An 18,468-nucleotide genomic window follows, 5' to 3' on the forward strand; every position below is an offset into this window, starting at 1 on the left:
TCCTTAAGATCATGAACTCTATTATTTCATGATCACTGTCCCCTATACTGTCTTCCACTTTCAAGTTCTCAACTAGTTCCTCCCTATTTGTTAAAACCAAATCCAGAACAGCTTCTCCTCTGGTAGCTTTTTCAACGTCATTGCTGTGCTTCATTCATCGCACCTTTTACTATATTTTCCCCAGGCAATGCTGGGTATTTCTGCTCGTATTTAATAACTAAAAGACTTACCCAGTGTTGCCCAGTCCTCTGGCAGTGTAGGGAGTGCAGGAGTCAGGGTCATGGAATGGGGGGAGCGGAGATGGGGCAGAAGGCTGTGGTTGTGGGGGGACAAGGAAATGAAGATTAGGGAGTGAGGAGGGGCTCAGAATGGGGGGGTCTCATCTGGTGGGGCTTTCTCCCCCACTCCAGCTTTTGCAGCTGGCAGAGGCCTTCTCTCCTCCCAACCCCGCCAGCCAGCATGGAATTTGTTTCCCCCAGCGCACCTTCTCTCCTTAGCCACCACCAGTCTTTTCTCTCCCCTCAGCCCACCTGGCTATCAGGGGCCTTCCCTACCTTTGGTGCTGCAGCAAAGGGCTGAGGGGGAAGGGTTTGGAGCAGAGGGACTACTTATCTGGTCTGCTAATAGGCAAGATGGCAGAGCCTCCAGCCCTGTACGGCACTCTGTTGGTGGTCCAAGTGCCCCCAATCATCTCTTGCACTAGCTGCCCCCAGTGGATGTTCTCAGTATTACATCCCTCCTCTCTGTGCCCTTCCCTTTCCATTTTCTGGAAAACAGCATTCCCAGCATTTCCCATTCCCATTCCCAGCATTTCCCATTTTCTTGGCACAACCAAACCCTGACCTTGATTTAAGTTAGGATAAGAGGAAGCTGCATACCACATTTGGTGGGTCTAGCTCTTATTGTTTAGGAGTTCTTGAACAAATGGACTTGCAGAGACACAGAAGGGCTCACTGACAGATCTCAATATAAATGGGCTGTACATGCTATTGGAGAAAGGTCTAAAATGAGCCAATGGCTGGAACTTTAAGCAAGACAAATACAGACTAGACATAGGGCATGAATTTTTGAGAGAGAAAATTAATAATTTATCTAAGGTTGTGGTGGATTCTCCACCAATGATTTTTAAATCAAGATCACTAGGGATGTTAAGTAGCAATTAATTTACTAGTCAAGAAGTCGATAGAATTTCAAATAATCGATAAGCACTAGTTGACTCGTCAATAAGCACTTCCGTGTTCCGCCTTTGAAATGTACAAGAGCCCAGCTCGAGGCTTTGAAATCAAAGGAGGAATGCGGAACTCCACGTGCAGCCCGGATCAGCGGGAAGTCCTGTTGACGCCAGGCTGCACACAGACCAGCTTTGAAATGTACTAGAGTCCCCAGCGGGGGCTCTTGTGTATTTCAGAGTTGGAACGCTGCGTGGAGCCCAGGGTCAGCAGGAAGTCTTGCTAAGGGTTCCATATGGGCACTTCTGCTTAGAAATGTACAAGAGCCCCACTGGGGACTCTTGTACATTTCAAAGCTGGCACGCAGCATGGAGTTCAGGGTCAGCTGGGGACTCCCCAGCTGATCCTGGTTTCCACCCAGCATTTCAAAGCAGCAGCGCTGCACTAAGCCCCAGGTCAGCTGGGGATTGAGCTGACCCCGGGCTCCGTGTGGCATTTCAAAGCAGCAGCACCGCCTGAATCCTGGGATCAGCTGGGGACTCCCCGGCTCACCCCAGGCTCCGTGTGGTGCTGCTGCTTTTAAGTACCCCCTCTGCTCCCGCTATGTGATAGAGGCACCAAGGGGAGGGGGAGCAACTAGTTGACTATTCTTTCGACTATCCGATAAACATTTGCTTACTGGATAGTCAACTAGTCCTTTACATCCCTAGTAGGAACATTAGGAAAGTTGCAAGGTTTGTGTTGAAAAGGAGGTCAGAGCAGATGATCATAATGGTTCCTTCTGGCTTTAGAATCTATAAAATGTAGGAAATTTTAATAAAAATATTCTAGCAGTGACAGGGTGGGAGGAAGGGAACTGGAACCCAATCTATGAGTAAATGGCTTGGGACCATACATATTGCCCCCTGAAATGAGTAGTTGTATCTTCAGGGATTATCAGAAGAACTTTTTTGAGAACACAACTGGAGAACCCATAAGAAATCCCAAATGGAGAATGGACAGCAGACAAATGACACAGCATCTGAAATGGGATACTAGGATGGAAAATTGGTATGCTGGAGTAGGTTTTATTTCATATGGAGAGACACTGCAATAGCACAGGAATTAAAGCATTAATAGCACATTTTTAAAAACGGGAATAGAATCTAGATATCCAACACGAACTGAAATCCTGGGATGGAGTCTGGCCAACACAGACAAAAAGAGGGAACAAATGCTAAAGATCTGCCCATAGGACTGACCTTACCTGTATGCCATCTGCCAGTTGACTGCCTGGTCAGATGGCATAAAAGGAGGCATTAGGTTAAACTCCTTTATACTTGTTTCCCTGGTCTACATAGTCATGTAAGTTAGTATAACTCATAGAATCACAGAATAATAGGACTGGAAGGGACCTCAAGAGGTCATCGAGTCCAGCCCCCCGCCCTCAAGGCAGGACCAAGCTCCGTCTACACCATCCCTGACAGATGTCTATCTAACCTGTTCTTAACTATCTACAGAGAGGGAGATTCCACCACCTCCCTTGGCAATTTATTCCAATATTTGACCACCCTGACAGTTAGGAATTTTTTCCCAATGTCCAATCTAAACCTCCCCTGCTGCACTTTAAGCCTATTACTCCTTGTCCTGGCCTCAGTAACCAAGAGGAACAAATTTTCTCCTTCCTCCTTGTGACACCCTTTTAGATATTTGAAAACTGCTATCATGTCCCCCCTTAATCTTCTTTTTTCCAAACTAAACAAGCCCAGTTCATGAAGCCTGGCTTCATAGGTCATGTTCTCTAAACCTTTAATCATTCTTGTCGCTCTTCTCTATACCCTTTCCAATTTCTCCACATCTTTCCTGATAACTGACATGACAAAGACTCCACTTTACACCTCCAAGCCAAAGATTTGGATGGAGGTGTAAAGTGGGATGGCAGCTACCTTAGTTTACATTATCCTCATAAGAATCCCTTAAGCCACCTTGGTCACCACCTCTGAATTTGGCTGTCAACCTTTACTATATTTTCATATATGCTAAGCTGTAATTGCTTGACTACGAACCCACTGAGCAAATTAAATCCTTAGTAAATGAGAGGAGAAAAAACTACTCTGAAATCTCCATCCACTGGGAGAAAAAAAAATGAAGGGACACAATTGCCCTTTTAAAACAGAGTGACCACACACACCTTTGGGCTAAATAGGGAGAATTTAGTGATTCCTGTTGAGTGAGAATAAATAAATATATGGAACTTTGATTTCTACATCTCGTGAACTGAGGAAGATCTGGAATACTGTTATAATGTAACTTACTTTATTGACACACAAACACCAGTCTTAAATAAATGTTCAGAGAGCATGCAGTGAAAATTCTTCTCCCAGGAATCTTTGCCCAAGCACCTAAGCCCAGGCTCCAGCAACTCTTCCTCAAGAACTGGTTCCAGTCAGAGCTCAAAGGCAGAAAGCAAACTTTCTTACTATTCATACAGCACCTTCTTTCCTAAAACTGCCTCCATAGAGCCAAAACTGACAAGACATCCTAGTCTGCTTGCACACTAGTGGTACATCTACACAGCAACATTATTTTGGAATAACTGACATTATTCTGAAATAACATAGTGCCTGTCTACACTACAAGCCTTTATTTCAAAATAATGTCGAGCTGGAGGACTTCTTACTCTGACTCATGGCAACCCTCATTTCACAAGGGCTGTGTCTAGACTGCCAAGTTTTTCTGCAAAAGCGTATGCTTTTGTGGAAAAACTTGCCAGCTGTCTACACTGGCCACTTGAATTTCCGCAAGAACACTGACGATCTCATGTAAGAAATCAGTGCTTCTTGTGGAAATACTATGCTGCTCCCGTTCGGGCAAAAGTCCTTTTGTGCAAAAGCTTTTGTGCAAAAGGGCCAGTGTAGACAGCTCAGATTTGTTTTGCGCAAAAAAGCTCCAATTGCGAAAATGGCAATCGGGGCTTTCTTGTGCAAAACCGCGTCTAGATTGGCACGGACGCTTTTCCACAAAAAGTGCTTTTGCAGAAAAGTGTCCGTGCCAATCTAGACGCTCTTTTCCGCAAATGCTTTTAACGGAAAACTTTTCCGTTAAAAGCATTTGTGGAAAATCATGCCAGTCTAGACGTAGCCAAGGAGTAAGGGAAGTAGAAGGAAGAATGTTCTTCCATCTACTTCCTGCTGTGTAGACAGCGCCAAACACTGAATTAAGCTATTACGATTTAAGCTACACAGCTGACGTAGCTGAAGTTGTGTAGCTTAATTCAACTTTAGCCCTGCTGTGTAGACGTACTCTAGGTAAAGTAATTCAGAACACTGTGTAATAACTACATCATCCACTGTCATCTGCCATAACAATAATCTGAGAAACAGACAAGAAGTTCTCTACAGGAGTATTTAGCATATTTTCTCCCATTGCTATCCCTATAGAGTTAGACCAAATTCTCCTCTGTGATACTAGTGAAAATCCAAAGAATTTCCACTGCGGTTAGTGAATTCTTTCAGGTCATTATACTGTGACCATCACTGCAGTATCGGTCACTCTGGATTTGCTCTCTTGTCAATGAGAACAAAATTTGGCCCTCTACTTAGTAAATTTTTGGGGTAAGGGAATAAGAATTATCTAAGTTTTGTGTGCTTATGTAGCACCCGGCACAGAGGGGCCTTGATCTATGACTGAGACATCTCAGTACTACCAGAACAGACAAATAATTATAATAAATAATAATGTTGGTAAAAACAGAAACTCCTATTTGAAGCAGCAGGCATCTGTAGGATACTCATTGTGCAATCATTTTAATAAGATGTTAAAAAATTCTCTTATTCCTGTGTCCAAATACCATAGATTGATCCTGAAGCATCCTTCTTTCTCTTGTCGTTCAAACCCCAACTACATGTTCTTCTATCAAATCACTCCAGGACTGAATCCCCTACACCTCTTACATCTCACTCACCATCCTCACATTTTGTGCCAATATTGCTTCATTTGTACATGGAAGGTAGTATCCCAAAAGCTGTTTCCATTTGTCACATCTCGTTGATACTCTAGTGCTTCTTCTTAAATTACGGCACTAGCAGTTTTCACTTGTGAGTTCTTTGATGTAGAACAAGGCATGAGCAGTGATGGACTCTCTTCTCCATGTACAGTACTATCCCAAGGTTCTACCTCGTCTGTGACCTCTCTCTCTCAATCACGATAAGAGCCTGCTGGGGAATAAAGAGGCATACTATATGGAGGCCAGGCAGTGAGAATTCATAAAGCCTGTTATGTGGCAGGCCACAGCAGCAAGGATGTAAAGGACTAGTCGACTATCCAATAACCAAATGCTTATCAGATAATCGACAGGACAGTCGACTAGTCGCTCCCCTTCACTCCCCCGCTCCCTCTACCAGATAGAGGCAGCAAGGGGGGGTAGATGAGGGAGGTACTTAAAGGCAGTAGCGCCACACAGAGCCTGGTCAGCTGGGGACTCCCTAGCTGATCCTGGGTTCCACACGGCACTGCCGCTTTGAAATGCTGTGCAGAGCCCAGGATCCCAGGCTCCTTGCAGCACTTCAAAGCGGCTTAGAGCCCGGGATTAGCTGGGGAATCCCCAGCTGATCCCAGGCTCTATGCGGCATGCCAGCTTTGAAATGTTCAAGAGTCCCCAGCGGAGGCTCTTGTGCATTTCAAATAGGAAGCGCAGCATGGAGCTTAGGCACAGCGTGGGTCTCTGAGGCTCTTGTGTATTTCAAAGACAGAACACGGAAGTGTCTATCGACTTGAGTAGTCGATGGAAAGTCCATCGATTACTCGACTAGTAAATTAATCACTAGTTAACATCCCCACTCAGCAGCAGGGAGTTGCTGCAGCGGAACAGGTGCTCTCCTCTGGACCCAGTAGGGGGCTCCCTTAGTCCAGGGCTGCAGCCCATAAAGCCCCTGTGTTCTGAGCCACCCTTTACCGGTGGGGGGAAAGGCAGATGTGCACACCACAGTTCTATCCCCCACTTCTCTGCTGGAGCCGCAACACTGGGAAGCTCTGTCCCTACAACTCCCATTGGCTGGAATCAAGCCATGCAAAGCCACCTGTTCTCTCCACCATTACCAAAAGGGAGCAGCCCCAAGTAAGCACCCTGCACTTTTGCCTTGAGCCCATTCCCACATTCCAATACTGTGATCCCAGCTTGACACATCCCTCCTGCGTCCCAAACACCCCACCCTGCGTCCCAAACACCCCACCCCCGTTCCTGAGTCCACACTCTCAGCTAGAACCCTCATCTCCCCAACCCTGAGCCCTTTCCCACACTCCAAACTCCTCGGTCCCACCCAACCCATAGATCATCCATGCAAAATTTTGTTACGTGCGTTAATATGGAGGTGACATGTCGCACATCACTTCTGTGTTGTACATCATCTCCATAATAATGCATATAACAAAATTCATTCCACACAGGAACATAAAGAATTAGAGGGATCACTGTTACCCAGTGGTTTGCTTTTTATTTATTTATTGTTTGGCTGTTTTTTGCAGCCTAATTTTAATGCTGAAGCTTTCACTTTGAAACTATTCTACCAACAAGAATTAATGGCCACAGGAACTGTCTCTGATAGGTAGCTTATTTCACACTTGTAGTTCTCCCTCCTCTGTGACATCATAAATAATGCTGTTATTTGCAGCCTTTAGACACCTAAAGAGTTATCCTACCTCTCCATTAGTTGTCTGATCTCCCTCCATACTTACTGATATCTCTACAGTATGCAACTTTTAGCGACAAGGCTGTGTCGACAGCCCTGTCACTAAAAGTCAGTATGTGAAATCAGTTTGTCAGCACTTTTGCCAGCAAAATACTTTCACCCCCCAAGAGTGGCTCCCCTGCCAACTAAGCAGCATTCACATTTTCATTTGCCATATCAAAACTTTGTCATTCAGGGAGGTGGAGGAGCACCCATGAGAAACAAAAGTTTTGTCAGGCAAGTGCAAGTGTAGACATACCCTCAGACAAGCTATGTATATGTAGTCCTTACCAATCATCTACTAATCAACTGCCCCTGGCCCTCTTCTGCTCTTCTCTGACTCTCCTCCTGCATCTTTCTGGTACTAAGAAATGAGCCTCATGTTTTGTAGTACCCTCACACCAATCATGGAATGGGACATATTGACATGGGGATACAAAAATTAAACCTTGTAACGTGAGACACCCCAACTAGACAATCTGATGGTCCCTTCTGGCCTTGAACTTGTGACTCCGGCTATGGGTAAATTCTGGCTGTACTGTCTCCATGTCTGGCAGAGCACTAAAGGCCCTGTTCTCTTCTCATTGTACCAGCTCTTCCACAGTGGGTCATGCTGGTATAAACTGAAGCTGTTCCAGGTGTGAATTCCTAAGTCCTGCATACTGAGGACTCCATTTCCCTGCTCCATGCCCCCATTCACTGCCACCCCTAGCTCATTTTCAGCTGATTGTTTTTCCTGGACAGATTAGCTAATACGGATGCAAAACTCTTTACAATTCGGCCCAGCTATATTGAAATCCATGGAAGTTAAGCACTTAAATTCATAGGCTCAATATCTGCTGTCTAAGCAGGAGAAAGTCATAGCAGAAAATACCAATGTTTAATGCAAGGGAATGTGCATAGGGTTGGGATAAATTTAGATAAGTATAATTATGAGAATGAAGCAATCATGCCACTTCAGCTTATTGATTATCCTTGTCCCACCTGTCCTGGTGTCGCCCATCTACAGCAATAAATGCAATATCAGAGTAACATCGGAAACAAAAGCAGCATCTGTAGGATTGCTCCTTCAAAGCTGAAAATTAGACTACCTCCTGGTCAATGGTTTCAGTTTTTCAAATCTCTATCTCTGATGTGTGTAAGCTCTTTGGAGCAAGGGAAGAGCCTTATTTTGTGTCTGTGCACACCTGTAGCACCCCACACATCATGGGTGCTATCAGAAACAAAGCATTATATCACTATTATAAATCGTTACCAGCAGCAAGAATGGCATAAATCAATTGGGAAACATAGTTCTCTGGATTCAAGTTTGTCACTGCTATCTGCTCAGTCTACAAGTAGCATCCATGTTCCAAGTCTGCCACTAGTTCACCAGTTTTAGAGCAATTTTAATTGTGGAAATCCTCTTGTGCCTCTCGTGTCTGTGTTAGAATTCTCTGGCCTGTGTATTGTTGGAGTCAGATCATGATGGTGCCTTGTAGCCTTCAAATCTATGAATTAACTTCCTCAGAGGGAAGAGTTTGTCCTCACTAGCAATTTTACAGGAGACAGTAGCCATAACGTCATGTTTTTCTCTGGATATTACCCTCCCTCCCACCCCGAGTCCAGGGATTTCAATTTGGGAAGATGTGGATTCTTGAAAGTTTCACAGCAGATTCTTGAAAGTCCTTCTTTCCCTGCTAGTTCTGTGATTACCTTTGAAATCAGAGAATCCTATGCTCTATGCTCCCCCTCTACAAAATCTCCTCTCTACACAGAGACCTGTTCAGTGTTCATTTTCTGCAATTTTACTAGACCTTTCCCCCCCAGCAAATGGTGCCAGATGCATGCCCAGATGTGGCATCTTTGCTGGCTGGAAGCTTAGGATTTCTGAGTTTCATGTCTCCATGTTCACATGATTGGCTTTGATCTGCACTATAGTTACCAATTAGTGATCCTGCTTGTTTTTCAAGGGCAGAACAGTCTAGGCCCTAGATGTACTTGAGACTTTGGCCTGATGAGTAGCTGAACTTGGATACCACCCAGTCTAGGAAATCTGCCATCATCCCAGTGGCAGATGATTGTGCTTTTCCTGTGGGCAGTTGTTCCCAGCCTGGCAGTGGTTTCCAGCCCTGAGGTCCATGGATGCCAAGCACTTGATGGTGGTCTGCAATGAACTGGCTAGTTATGTGATGCTAGCTCATTTTTCCATTTCCACCTTATACATCGCATTCAAAAGCCCACATTTTCCACAGTATTAGGTACCTAACGTCCTGGAGGATCTGGTCCAAACGAGCTAAAATGCATTACACACTTTCCTAATTAGGGATGTAAAATCCCAAGTTCAAAAGTGAATCAGTGAAATGGAATATTTAACTGGTTAACCATGACCCCATGGCAGAGGTTACTCCAGCCCAGCCAGGTCCACCGTGCTGTGGGCTGCTCTAGGCCAAGCCCACCACACCATGCTGCAGGTAGGGGGCTGCTTTGGCTGGGTCAGGCCCAGCCAGAGGAGCCCCCTGCTGGGTAACTGGTTACCACACAAGAGGGGGGGTAGCAGTCCATGCGATCACAAATGGAAGAGGAACAGTCCTCAAGACAGCCTTGTTTCTAAACTGTGACCCGTGCTGTGAAAGAACCCCTGAATGATGGTATGAGCTTGCTTCTCAGAGCATTGCCTCCTCCTTCAGCTTTTAAAAAATATCTGAAAACACTTTTTGCAGGGTATTTCAATCCATCAGCCACCTTCTTCCATGTATCTCCATGGGCCTTGGCCCTTCTGTTTTCACATGGTCCATGTGAGCTGCTGTTGGTGCTTCATGTTGCTGTGCAGAGCACCCTGGTAGGGGAAGAAACATGATTATTAAAGGAAGCTGGGATCTTCAAAAGAGTTCAGGAGAATTAGGTACCTAAATCTCATCAGATCTGGGTACCTGACTCTGTTAGGCCTCTCTGATCATCTCAGCCCCCTGAGAATGGTAACATAATGCCCCTTTGGGCTGCTAGGTTCCTTGGTTTTAATTTTTTAAAATCTTCTGATTATCAAGACTATCCAGATTTCTCACAATTAATGACATCTGCAAATAGATATTAAATCTCCTGCTTTAGCACATTAGTCAATCTCCATCAGAGAGCAGGATTAGACCAATGGGGGGATGGGCAGATTACTACACATCTGCTATTGTGGGCCTTACATCTTCCTTGCATCATTTGATACTGGCTCCTGTTGGAGGTGGGGTGTGAGGATGAATCAGTTTGGTAAGCCCTGTGTTCTTCATCCATGTGCTTCATTCCTTGTGAATCAATTTCCCAGCTTTCATAAAAACCTTTCCCTCATTGAACTGTGCAGCTCTACAGATCTGGCCCCAAGGAGATGCAATGGAAGATCTAGTGTGCTTTCCCTAGTGCTAACTTCCTGGCTCCATGCCAATCCATCCCAGCACATCCCTTGTTACAGGTTCCTTAGCTCCTATGGCAAATGGGATCATCACCTAGATCTTGCAACAGGTGAGGCTGGGCCGGGCAACTGTGTCTGGCAGTGTGAAGAAGTCTAACTCCTGCGGTGGGTTTTTATTCTTTGGCATTGTATACCCAGTAATTTCAGCCCCATCAAACATCCGGATGGCCCCAAGATGTTTACTTCAGTGTTGGGAGTTTGCTCAGCTAGCGGCATGTTCAGGGTTTCTGTGCTAGGTGGGTTCTCTGGTGCTCTATAAGGTTGGAGCTCCAGCTAAAGCTCTTCCCACAGTCGGTACATTGGTACGGGCGCTCCCCCGTATGGATGCGCTGGTGCTGGGCAAGATTAGAGCTCTGGGTGAAGCTCTTCCCACAGTCAGGGCACTTGTAGGGGCGCTCGCCCGTGTGCGTGCCCTGGTGCCGGATGAGGTGGGAGCTCTGGAAGAAGCTCTTGCCACAGATCGTGCAGTGATAGGGCCGCTCTCCAGTGTGGGTGCGCTGGTGACTAACCAGGTGGGAGCTTTTGCAGAAGCTCTTCTCGCAGTCAGGACACTGGTAGGGGCGCTCACCCACATGGTTCAGACGGTGGCTTAACAACTTTGCACTCTCCCCAAATCTCTTTCCACACTGAGGACATCGGTAGGGCCGGTCACCTGCATGGCTGAGTTGGTGCCGGGTGAGGTGGGCACTGGCCCCGAAGCCCTTTCCACAGTCCCCGCACTTGTAGGGACTGTCACCCGTGTGGATGCGCTGGTGCTGCACCAGGTACGAACTGCGCCCGAAACTCCTGCCACACTCCCCACACTTGTAGGGCTTTGCTGCTATGTCAGCCCGTGGCTGGCCTCCTGCAATGTGGGAGAAGCGTGTCTCACACTCAGCACAGTGGTGCGGCCTTGGCCGCTGCTGGATGCTCCGAGTAAAGCTCTTCCCACAACTGGTGCATGTGCAGGGCAGCTCTCCAGACGCATGGGTACCCTGGTGCCGGATGAGGTGGGAGCTCTTATTGAAGCTTTTCCCACACTGCATGCACTTGTAGGGCCTCAGCCCCTTGTGGATGCGCCGGTGTTGGATGAGGGCAGAGCTGCGGGTGAAGCTCTTCCCGCAGTCAGGGCACTTGTCCGGCCGCTCGCCCGTGTGCACACGCTGGTGCTCAATGAGGTTGGAGCTCCAGCTGAAGCTCTTCCCGCACTCCCCACACTTGTAGGGGCGCTCGCCCGTGTGGATGCGCTGGTGCTGCACCAGGTTGGAGTTCTGGATGAAGCTCTTCCCGCAGTCGGGGCACTTGTAGGGGCGCTCGCCCGTGTGGATGCCCTGGTGCCGCAGGAGGTGGGAGCTCTGGCTGAAGCTCTTGTTGCAGTTGGTGCACTTGTAGGGCTTGACACCCTGGTGCACACGCTGGTGCTCTGTCAGGTGGGAGCTCTGGGTGAAGCTCTTGTCGCAGTCAAGGCACTGGTATGGGCGCTCACCTGTGTGCACCCGCTGGTGCTGCGCTAAATTGGAGTTCTGGGTGAAGCTCTTCCCGCAGTCGGGGCACTTGTAGGGGCGCTCGCCCGTGTGCGTGCCCTGGTGCCGGATGAGGTGGGAGCTCTGGCTGAAGCTCTTGTCACAGTCAGTGCAGTTGTAGCGTTTCTCCTTGGACTGGAGGCCTCTCCTACAGGGTGGGGATCTGCCCAGAAGCTGCTCCTCTGTGCAGTTTTCCTCCAACAACTCCGACCCACCAGGATTCTCTGGAATCCCTTTCCAGGGGATATTCCCTTTGGGTCTATTCTCTTCCTCAGGACCTCCCTGCAGCGGACTTTCCACCTCCTTCTCACTCATGATCCCATCTGCTGAAATAAAAGAGATTGCAGGCTAGGGATGTAATACTGTAGTCAGCGAACCGATTAACCGATTAGTGAAAGCTTACAGGTTAATTCTATAGACCACACGTACTTCCCTCCCCCTCCTGCAACCAGTACATTTTTTAGCAGGCTGGCCAGCAGCCTGGTGCAGGATTTACTTCTGCTTGACTCTGCATTTAAAGTGTATTAGGAGCCGGGCAGGCAGGCAGCCCAGCTCGGTTCCAGTTCGTGCTGGGCCCGGGAGCTCAGACCCTCCCACCCCACAGACAGGGGCTGCTCTCTTGTAGCCAGACAACCCTCCCCCCCCATCTCATCCATCTTATTTTGACTCTCTAAGGTTCCTGAAGCATACAGGAAAGAGAAGGAGCAATAAAATCAGCATAGTCTATGCTGGCTCATCTGATCCTGAGAAGCTGAAAGCATAGATATGAGGAGAGAACGATTAAGGCAATAAGCTGGCCTCGAGGCTGCGAGAAGTACCCGGCTGACACCCATGTTGATACGAACACACAGTCCCTGGAAGAGGAATTTCCCACTGAGAAAAGAATGCCCAGTACTTCCAATTTAGTTATCTCTCTTACAAGTGTAAAGTAAGTTCACAACTCCCTTGTAAGAACTGGTCTCACAAAAGACAGACCAGCACCATTTGGCATCACAGATAAGAAAGAGAAATACGTGACCCCATGGGTATAAATATGGGTACAACAGGACACTCACTTTTGAGTGTCATTCTACCCTCTACCTGCTGGTCGGGTTAGGTGTTTGACCTCCCGAGGTTCTATGGGGATGCCCACCTCGTATTTTCGTCTTTCCTAGGAATTGAGGGACTGGCCCTGGCCTGACACGCTGGAGTCGAGAGGCACAGAAGGGGGTAAAAATTGTACCTGGATGTGGTCCTCTGTCTTAAGTGTACACAGACTTAGAGCTCTTTAAAGGTTAAGCTGTTACTTGGTACTATTATTTCTGTTTTTCCTATCTTTATCTTCTTTGTAACCATTTTTAAGATCTATATTTTGCTAGCAGTTAAGAAATAGAACAATAGCCATTGCAACCATATGATTTATAAGCTTCCTCAATAAACCTGTAACTGTTTAAGCTTTAACCTGACTCCTTCAGTTGCTGTAACAGAACCAGGCACAATTTAAAAGAACTTTAGCTGGTCTTAAGGGACAGATATAGGGAGAGCTTAGGCGTTTGGATTTGTGTCACTCCCAGGTGGCAGATCCATTGGGGCACTTCTCAGCCTCCCTCAGGCTGCCCGCTGCGAAGGAATCTCAGATTCTAGCAGCTAAAATCTGAAGTGTAATAAGCTCTCCCTGCAAACTTATTGGGGCGCTCGTCAACCTCCTCCAGGTTGCCCGCTGCAAGGGACCCCGGTCTCAGCAGTTGAAGTCTCGGGTGTATAGCACGCACACACACACACCAGTCACTGCCCTGACCGTCGGCTGACATCTCTGCAATGCTGCCTCTTTATCAGGGCAACAAGCAGCTGGTCCGCAAGAGGAGCTGGTTTATAAACTGGGTCCCCTCGCAGACTAGCTCTCACTTGGCACCCTGCACTGCTATTGGCCCTGCCCCCAGGGACTACAGAAGAGTCAACTAACCGCTCAGAATTCATGAGGTTACTCAACTAATCAATTATCCGATATTTAACATCCCTAATCCAGGGATCATTCACTCACTTGATACCTGGTGTGGATGGAAGGAGACACTGCAAAACAGATTTTTTGGAGGGAGAGGGGGGGAATTGAAATGGGAATCTGCAAAGAAGTTTTGCTGTTGTCCCCAACAAGGAACATTGTCCTTTAGGGGCATTCTTATTACAAAGCCTCCATCCCTTTAAAGCCAGGCATTCTGGGAGTTGGTGGGCACAGGACTCACCTTTCGACAGGCTCAATGCAAGGTCAGCTGGGATTAGATGGATATAAAATCAAGCTGTAGTAGTAATGGAGAAAGGGATATTTAGGGGGTGAGCAGCTATGGCTATTGGTCTCTTCTGGCAAGAGCTTAGAGGACGAACCTGCCTGGGATGATGACTGTACACTGATGAGAAAGCCAAGAGTTCAGCAAAGAGAAAGGGCTGTCATCAGAGTTCAGCATGAGGGCTTAGGGGCCCTGCAGCTGAGTGGTGTAAGACTGGCTGTGATCCAAGGGAGGCTAGATTGTCTGCAGATAGAAGCAAAAGGATAAAATGTGGATGGGATTAGAGTTGGGTGCCCAGTGCCAAGTATTGGAATATTTTTAGGCCACTAAAAAAGCAGGACCTGGGAAATCAGGCTACTTTGGAACACTAACTTGGGGGAGAAGGGGTGTGAGATGTTCCCAACTTTTGTGTGCTATTGGGTGTCTGTTTTAAAGCCCTGCTGGCTGGAATTAAGAGGTGACATGGAAATTTCAGCTTTAATTTTTTCAAAGAGATTTCCAGGACACCAGGCTGCACAGAACTGCTTGAAAATACAAATGAGTGCTTTTGTGCAGCCTGAAGGCTCAAAAACAAGAAGGCAGATAAGTCTGCTTTCTGTTTTTTTAAGTCACTCATTCTATTGTGGGGGGAATCTGACAGTTTTTGAATACTTGTGGTTTGGGACAACATCATTACAGATGGGAGAAACTGAGGCACAGCTGTGGCCCTGGTGACAGAGAAGTGAGTTGAATCTCCTAGTAGGCATATTTGTGCATACCCATTCAAATGATTAACCGATAAGCCTGGACTCATCAGTTAATTCTAACAGTTACATGCCTTCCCCTTGCTGCCTCTGTATCAGAGGCAGCAAGAGGGGGAGGTGGGAGCTGGTGCCCACAGGGAGCTGTCTTTTAAGTCGGCTCCCTGCAGGTGCAGACTCCTGCAGAGCTGCCTTCTCCTCCTCACTGCTGCCTGCCACAGAAGCTGCAGCACAGGGGGGCAGGAGGCAGCCGGTGCTTGGGGAGAGGAAACTAGCTTAAAAGCTGGCTCTCCGCAAGCGCTGGCTCCTGCAGAGCTGATTGACCCTCCCCCCACACTGCTGTCTCTGATAGAGAGGTAACGTGGACAGGTGGGGTGTGTGTGAGGGGGGAAAACATACAGGAGCTGGTACACACAGGAAGCCAGCTTTCAAGCTGGCTCCTGCACGTACTGGCTCTCATGGAACCACCCGACCCCAGGGCTGCCGCCTCTGTATCAGAGGTAGCAGCAGGGGGAGGGCCAGGCAGAAGCTGGTGCTTAAAAGCCATCTCCTTAAGAGCACCAGCTCCCACCTGCCCCCCTACATGTAAACGTGTAACCACTAAAAATTCAGCAGTTAAATGTTTACCCAAATACACTTTTGTTAACATCCCTACCTCCTATACAAACAGACCAGGCACAGTGTTGCCCAAACAGGAAAGGCAAGAAGAGCCTATGAGAAGGAGAAGTAAAACAAATCATAGATGAAAGGAGGGACTAGTGCCAACAAATATAGCTGGGACTGATAAAGCCATAGCCACGCTCCCCTCCACCTCACCCCATAAAAGATCTCCTTCCACCAATGCTACAGTGGCTTGACTTTTATAGCCTTCTAATCTCAGCAGGCCTTGCTCTCATCTGTGAATACATGGGCAGAGGGTGCTACAAATCCTGAACACCTGGCGACAGAGGACCTGTAATATGAGTGTTCTTAAAGGTTCAAGAGCAAAACTTTCTTGGAAATTTCTATTTTCCCCCAAATAATCTCTTTGACCCTTTCCCCCCAATTGTCAGTGAGTGCATTAAAAAATCCAGCATTCTACCAAAGCCATCAGGGTCAAGAGTGGTGCCAGCAGCCCCTGCTGTTCCTGGGAGGAGGCCTTGCTGCAGCAGCAAACCCACCTCCCCAGGAGCCAGGCTGGCAGAGGCTGCTGGCCACACTCTCTGGGAGGTTTCACTGTGGGCTCTGCAGCTGGCTCCTACAGAGCAGGCTGCTGGAACCCAAGATATGCTGGGACAGAGCCTGCAGAACCTGCGGCGGGGGAAGCTGACTCCCCAGGCAGGCAGAGTTTAACTGATAAGCATGAGCTTCTCAGTTCATCGATTAAACTCTCCTCCCTACTCCTTGTGCTGCCATGGAGTAAGCTGTCTGGCTGACTTACAGTCAAATGAGGTGACAGGATGCGGGCTGTGCACTCCCAGAACTCGGTTGGGAGACCCTGCTGGGCTGTGGATGCGCCTCCCCCTTCTGGCTGCGAAGAGCGAACTGCCGGGCTGCGCACTCCCCTAGTCTCTCATGCAGCTGGCTGAACCGCAGGGGACCCTGCTGGACTGTGCATTCCCCCACGTTGCCCTGGAGCTGGCTGAGTGGCACGTGGATGGGGGCTGTGCATCCCCACAGCTGGCTGGGTTGGGTCCCTGCAGGAGCCTGCACCCCGCCCCGTGGGAGGGATGAACGAGCGTCCCTGCAGGGCGGAGCCCCCGTCCCGGGTTTGGATCTGGGCCCTCCCGGCACTGGGCGGGGGCTGGCCGGGGGGTCCCGCGGGGCCGGCTGGGTGGGGGGGTCCCCGCAGGCCGTGCCCGCCCCCCCGAGCTGGTTGGGCGAGGGGGGGTCCCGCAGGGCGGTGCCCCCCGGGGCGGGCTGGCTGGGGGGCTGCCCCACTCACCCGGCGCAGGGAACCCGTCCCGTTCGCACTCGCCGGAAGTCCCTCGTCAACCCGCTCCCCGTGCAGGGCACTTCCGGGCCTCTCTAGCCGCTGGAGGACCGGGCAGCTCTATGGTTATGCGGCTCAGAGGCCGGGAGTTCGCCGAGCCGCCGCGTTCCAGCCCTGGCCGCGCAGCACCTGGGAGACCCCGGAGCAAATGCAGACTCGCCAGCTTGGGGCGTGAGCCCCTCCCCCGCCGAGCTGGGGGCCGAGGGGCTTGTCCTACGCCCAGACCCAGCCGCGGGGTTACAAGAGCAGGAAAGGGTTAGCGCTGGGAGCGAACAGCCCCTGCAGCCAGAAGCCCGCAGCAGAGGGGCGCTAGCTGAGTGCACCCAGCCTAGCATGTAGCCGGGTGCACTGGTGCCTACGGTCTGGCTACCTCTACATTGGCAAGATTTTGCAAATACTCTTTAAGAGTTTTGTGTTACAGTATTTGCGCGAGAGAGCGTCTACACTGGCATGTGCTTCTGCGCGAGAGATGTGCTTTTGCACAAAAGCATCTCTTGCCCAAGAAAGCCCCGATAGCCATTTTAACCGTAGAGCTTTCTTGCGCAAGAAATTCTTGTTGCCTGTCTACACTGGCCTCTTGCACAAGAACAGTTGCGCAAGAGGGCTTATTCCTGAGGGGGAGCATCATAGTTCTTGCGGAAGAAGCAGTGATTTCTTACATTGGAACCTCAGTGTTCTTGCGCAAGAACTTGTGGCCAGTGTAGACAGGCAGCAAGTTTTTGCGCAAAAGCATACACTTTTATGCAAAATCTTGCCAATGTAGACACAGCCTATGTGTGCATTTGGTGCAAGGAGCTTTTGGCCTTCAGAGACCTTGTACAGGGTTTGGAGATCAGGGTGGCTGAACTGGAGGAGCTAAAGGAGGCAGAGAGGTACATAGAGGAGACTTTCCGGGACTTTATAAAACAGTTCCATTACCCAGTCAGACAGCCCCTGTGCTGTGGAGGAGGATGACAGGCTCAGGGGAGGAGAACACCCAACTGGAGCAGTGGGAAATGATCCCATAGTTGGGACCCTCCTTCCAGATGATGCATGGTATCCTGCATTGAAGGTCTCTCCGTGGAAGGGAACTGCAGTTATTAGGAAGAGATGGGCATTAGTAATGGGGGATTCAATTATTAGAAACACTGATAGCTGGTTTTGTGATGACAAAGAGAATGGTATGGTGCAAAGGTTGTGGATCTCTTGAGACACCTAGATAGACATATGTGTAGTGTTGGGGAGGAGTCAATGCTTGTGGTACATGTAGGGACCAATGACATAGGGAAGAATAGGAGAGGTCCTTGAGGCCAAATTTAGGCTGGTAGGAAAGAGTTTGAAATCCAGGATCTCAATGGTAGCATTCTCTGAAATGCTTCCAGTTCCACACGCAGGTTCCAGATAGACAGAACTGCATGGTCTCAGTGTGTGGATGAGACAATGGTGCAGGGAGCAGAGGGCTAGATTTATTAAGAACTGGAGAAACTTTGGGGAAAAGGGGAACATACACAGGAAGGATGGGCTCTGCCTAAACCAGATTGTTGGCATGTACATTTAAAATGGTTGTAAACTGAGGGTTGGGGAAAAGCTTCCCTTAGGGGAGGGTCTATTAATGGATATTCTTTATGTACTAGTAAGGCAGAGAGAATGGAAGATGATAAAATGCAGGTAAAATCTGATGAAAAACAATCACATGAAAAAGAG

General features: G+C 48.6%; 1 protein-coding gene across 6 annotated transcripts; it reads right to left on the reverse strand.

Annotated features, from left to right (window-relative positions):
- Positions 1 to 6,620: 6,620 nt before the first annotated feature.
- Positions 6,621 to 16,846, reverse strand: LOC102456533 (uncharacterized). 6 transcript variants are annotated; one of them, XR_012896638.2, is made up of 3 exons: positions 16,234 to 16,791; positions 10,345 to 12,138; positions 6,621 to 9,692 (listed from the first exon to the last, which is right to left on the reverse strand). XR_012896638.2 is itself a non-coding variant. In XM_075902141.2 (2 exons), the coding sequence occupies exon 2, from the start codon at positions 12,125 to 12,127 to the stop codon at positions 10,529 to 10,531; it is 1,599 nt and encodes a 532-aa protein (XP_075758256.1). In that variant the 5' UTR covers positions 12,128 to 12,138; positions 16,738 to 16,846; the 3' UTR covers positions 6,621 to 10,528. The 6 variants fall into 6 exon arrangements, 4 of the variants coding, with proteins under 4 accessions (XP_075758256.1, XP_075758257.1, XP_006120019.2 ...); XR_012896637.2 differs by having other exon boundaries at positions 10,048 to 12,138; XM_075902141.2 differs by having other exon boundaries at positions 6,621 to 12,138; positions 16,738 to 16,846.
- Between the last annotated feature and the right edge of the window lie 1,622 nt (positions 16,847 to 18,468).

This window comes from Pelodiscus sinensis, chromosome 31, assembly GCF_052426305.1.
Source record: "Pelodiscus sinensis isolate ZL-2025 chromosome 31, ASM5242630v1, whole genome shotgun sequence".
NCBI classification, from domain to species: Eukaryota; Metazoa; Chordata; order Testudines; family Trionychidae; genus Pelodiscus; species Pelodiscus sinensis.

Excerpts from the sequence above, each read along its gene's own strand:
- LOC102456533 (XM_075902141.2), bottom strand. The coding sequence starts at position 12,127 with ATGAGTGAGAAGGAGGTGGAAAGTCCGCTGCAGGGAGGTCCTGAGGAA.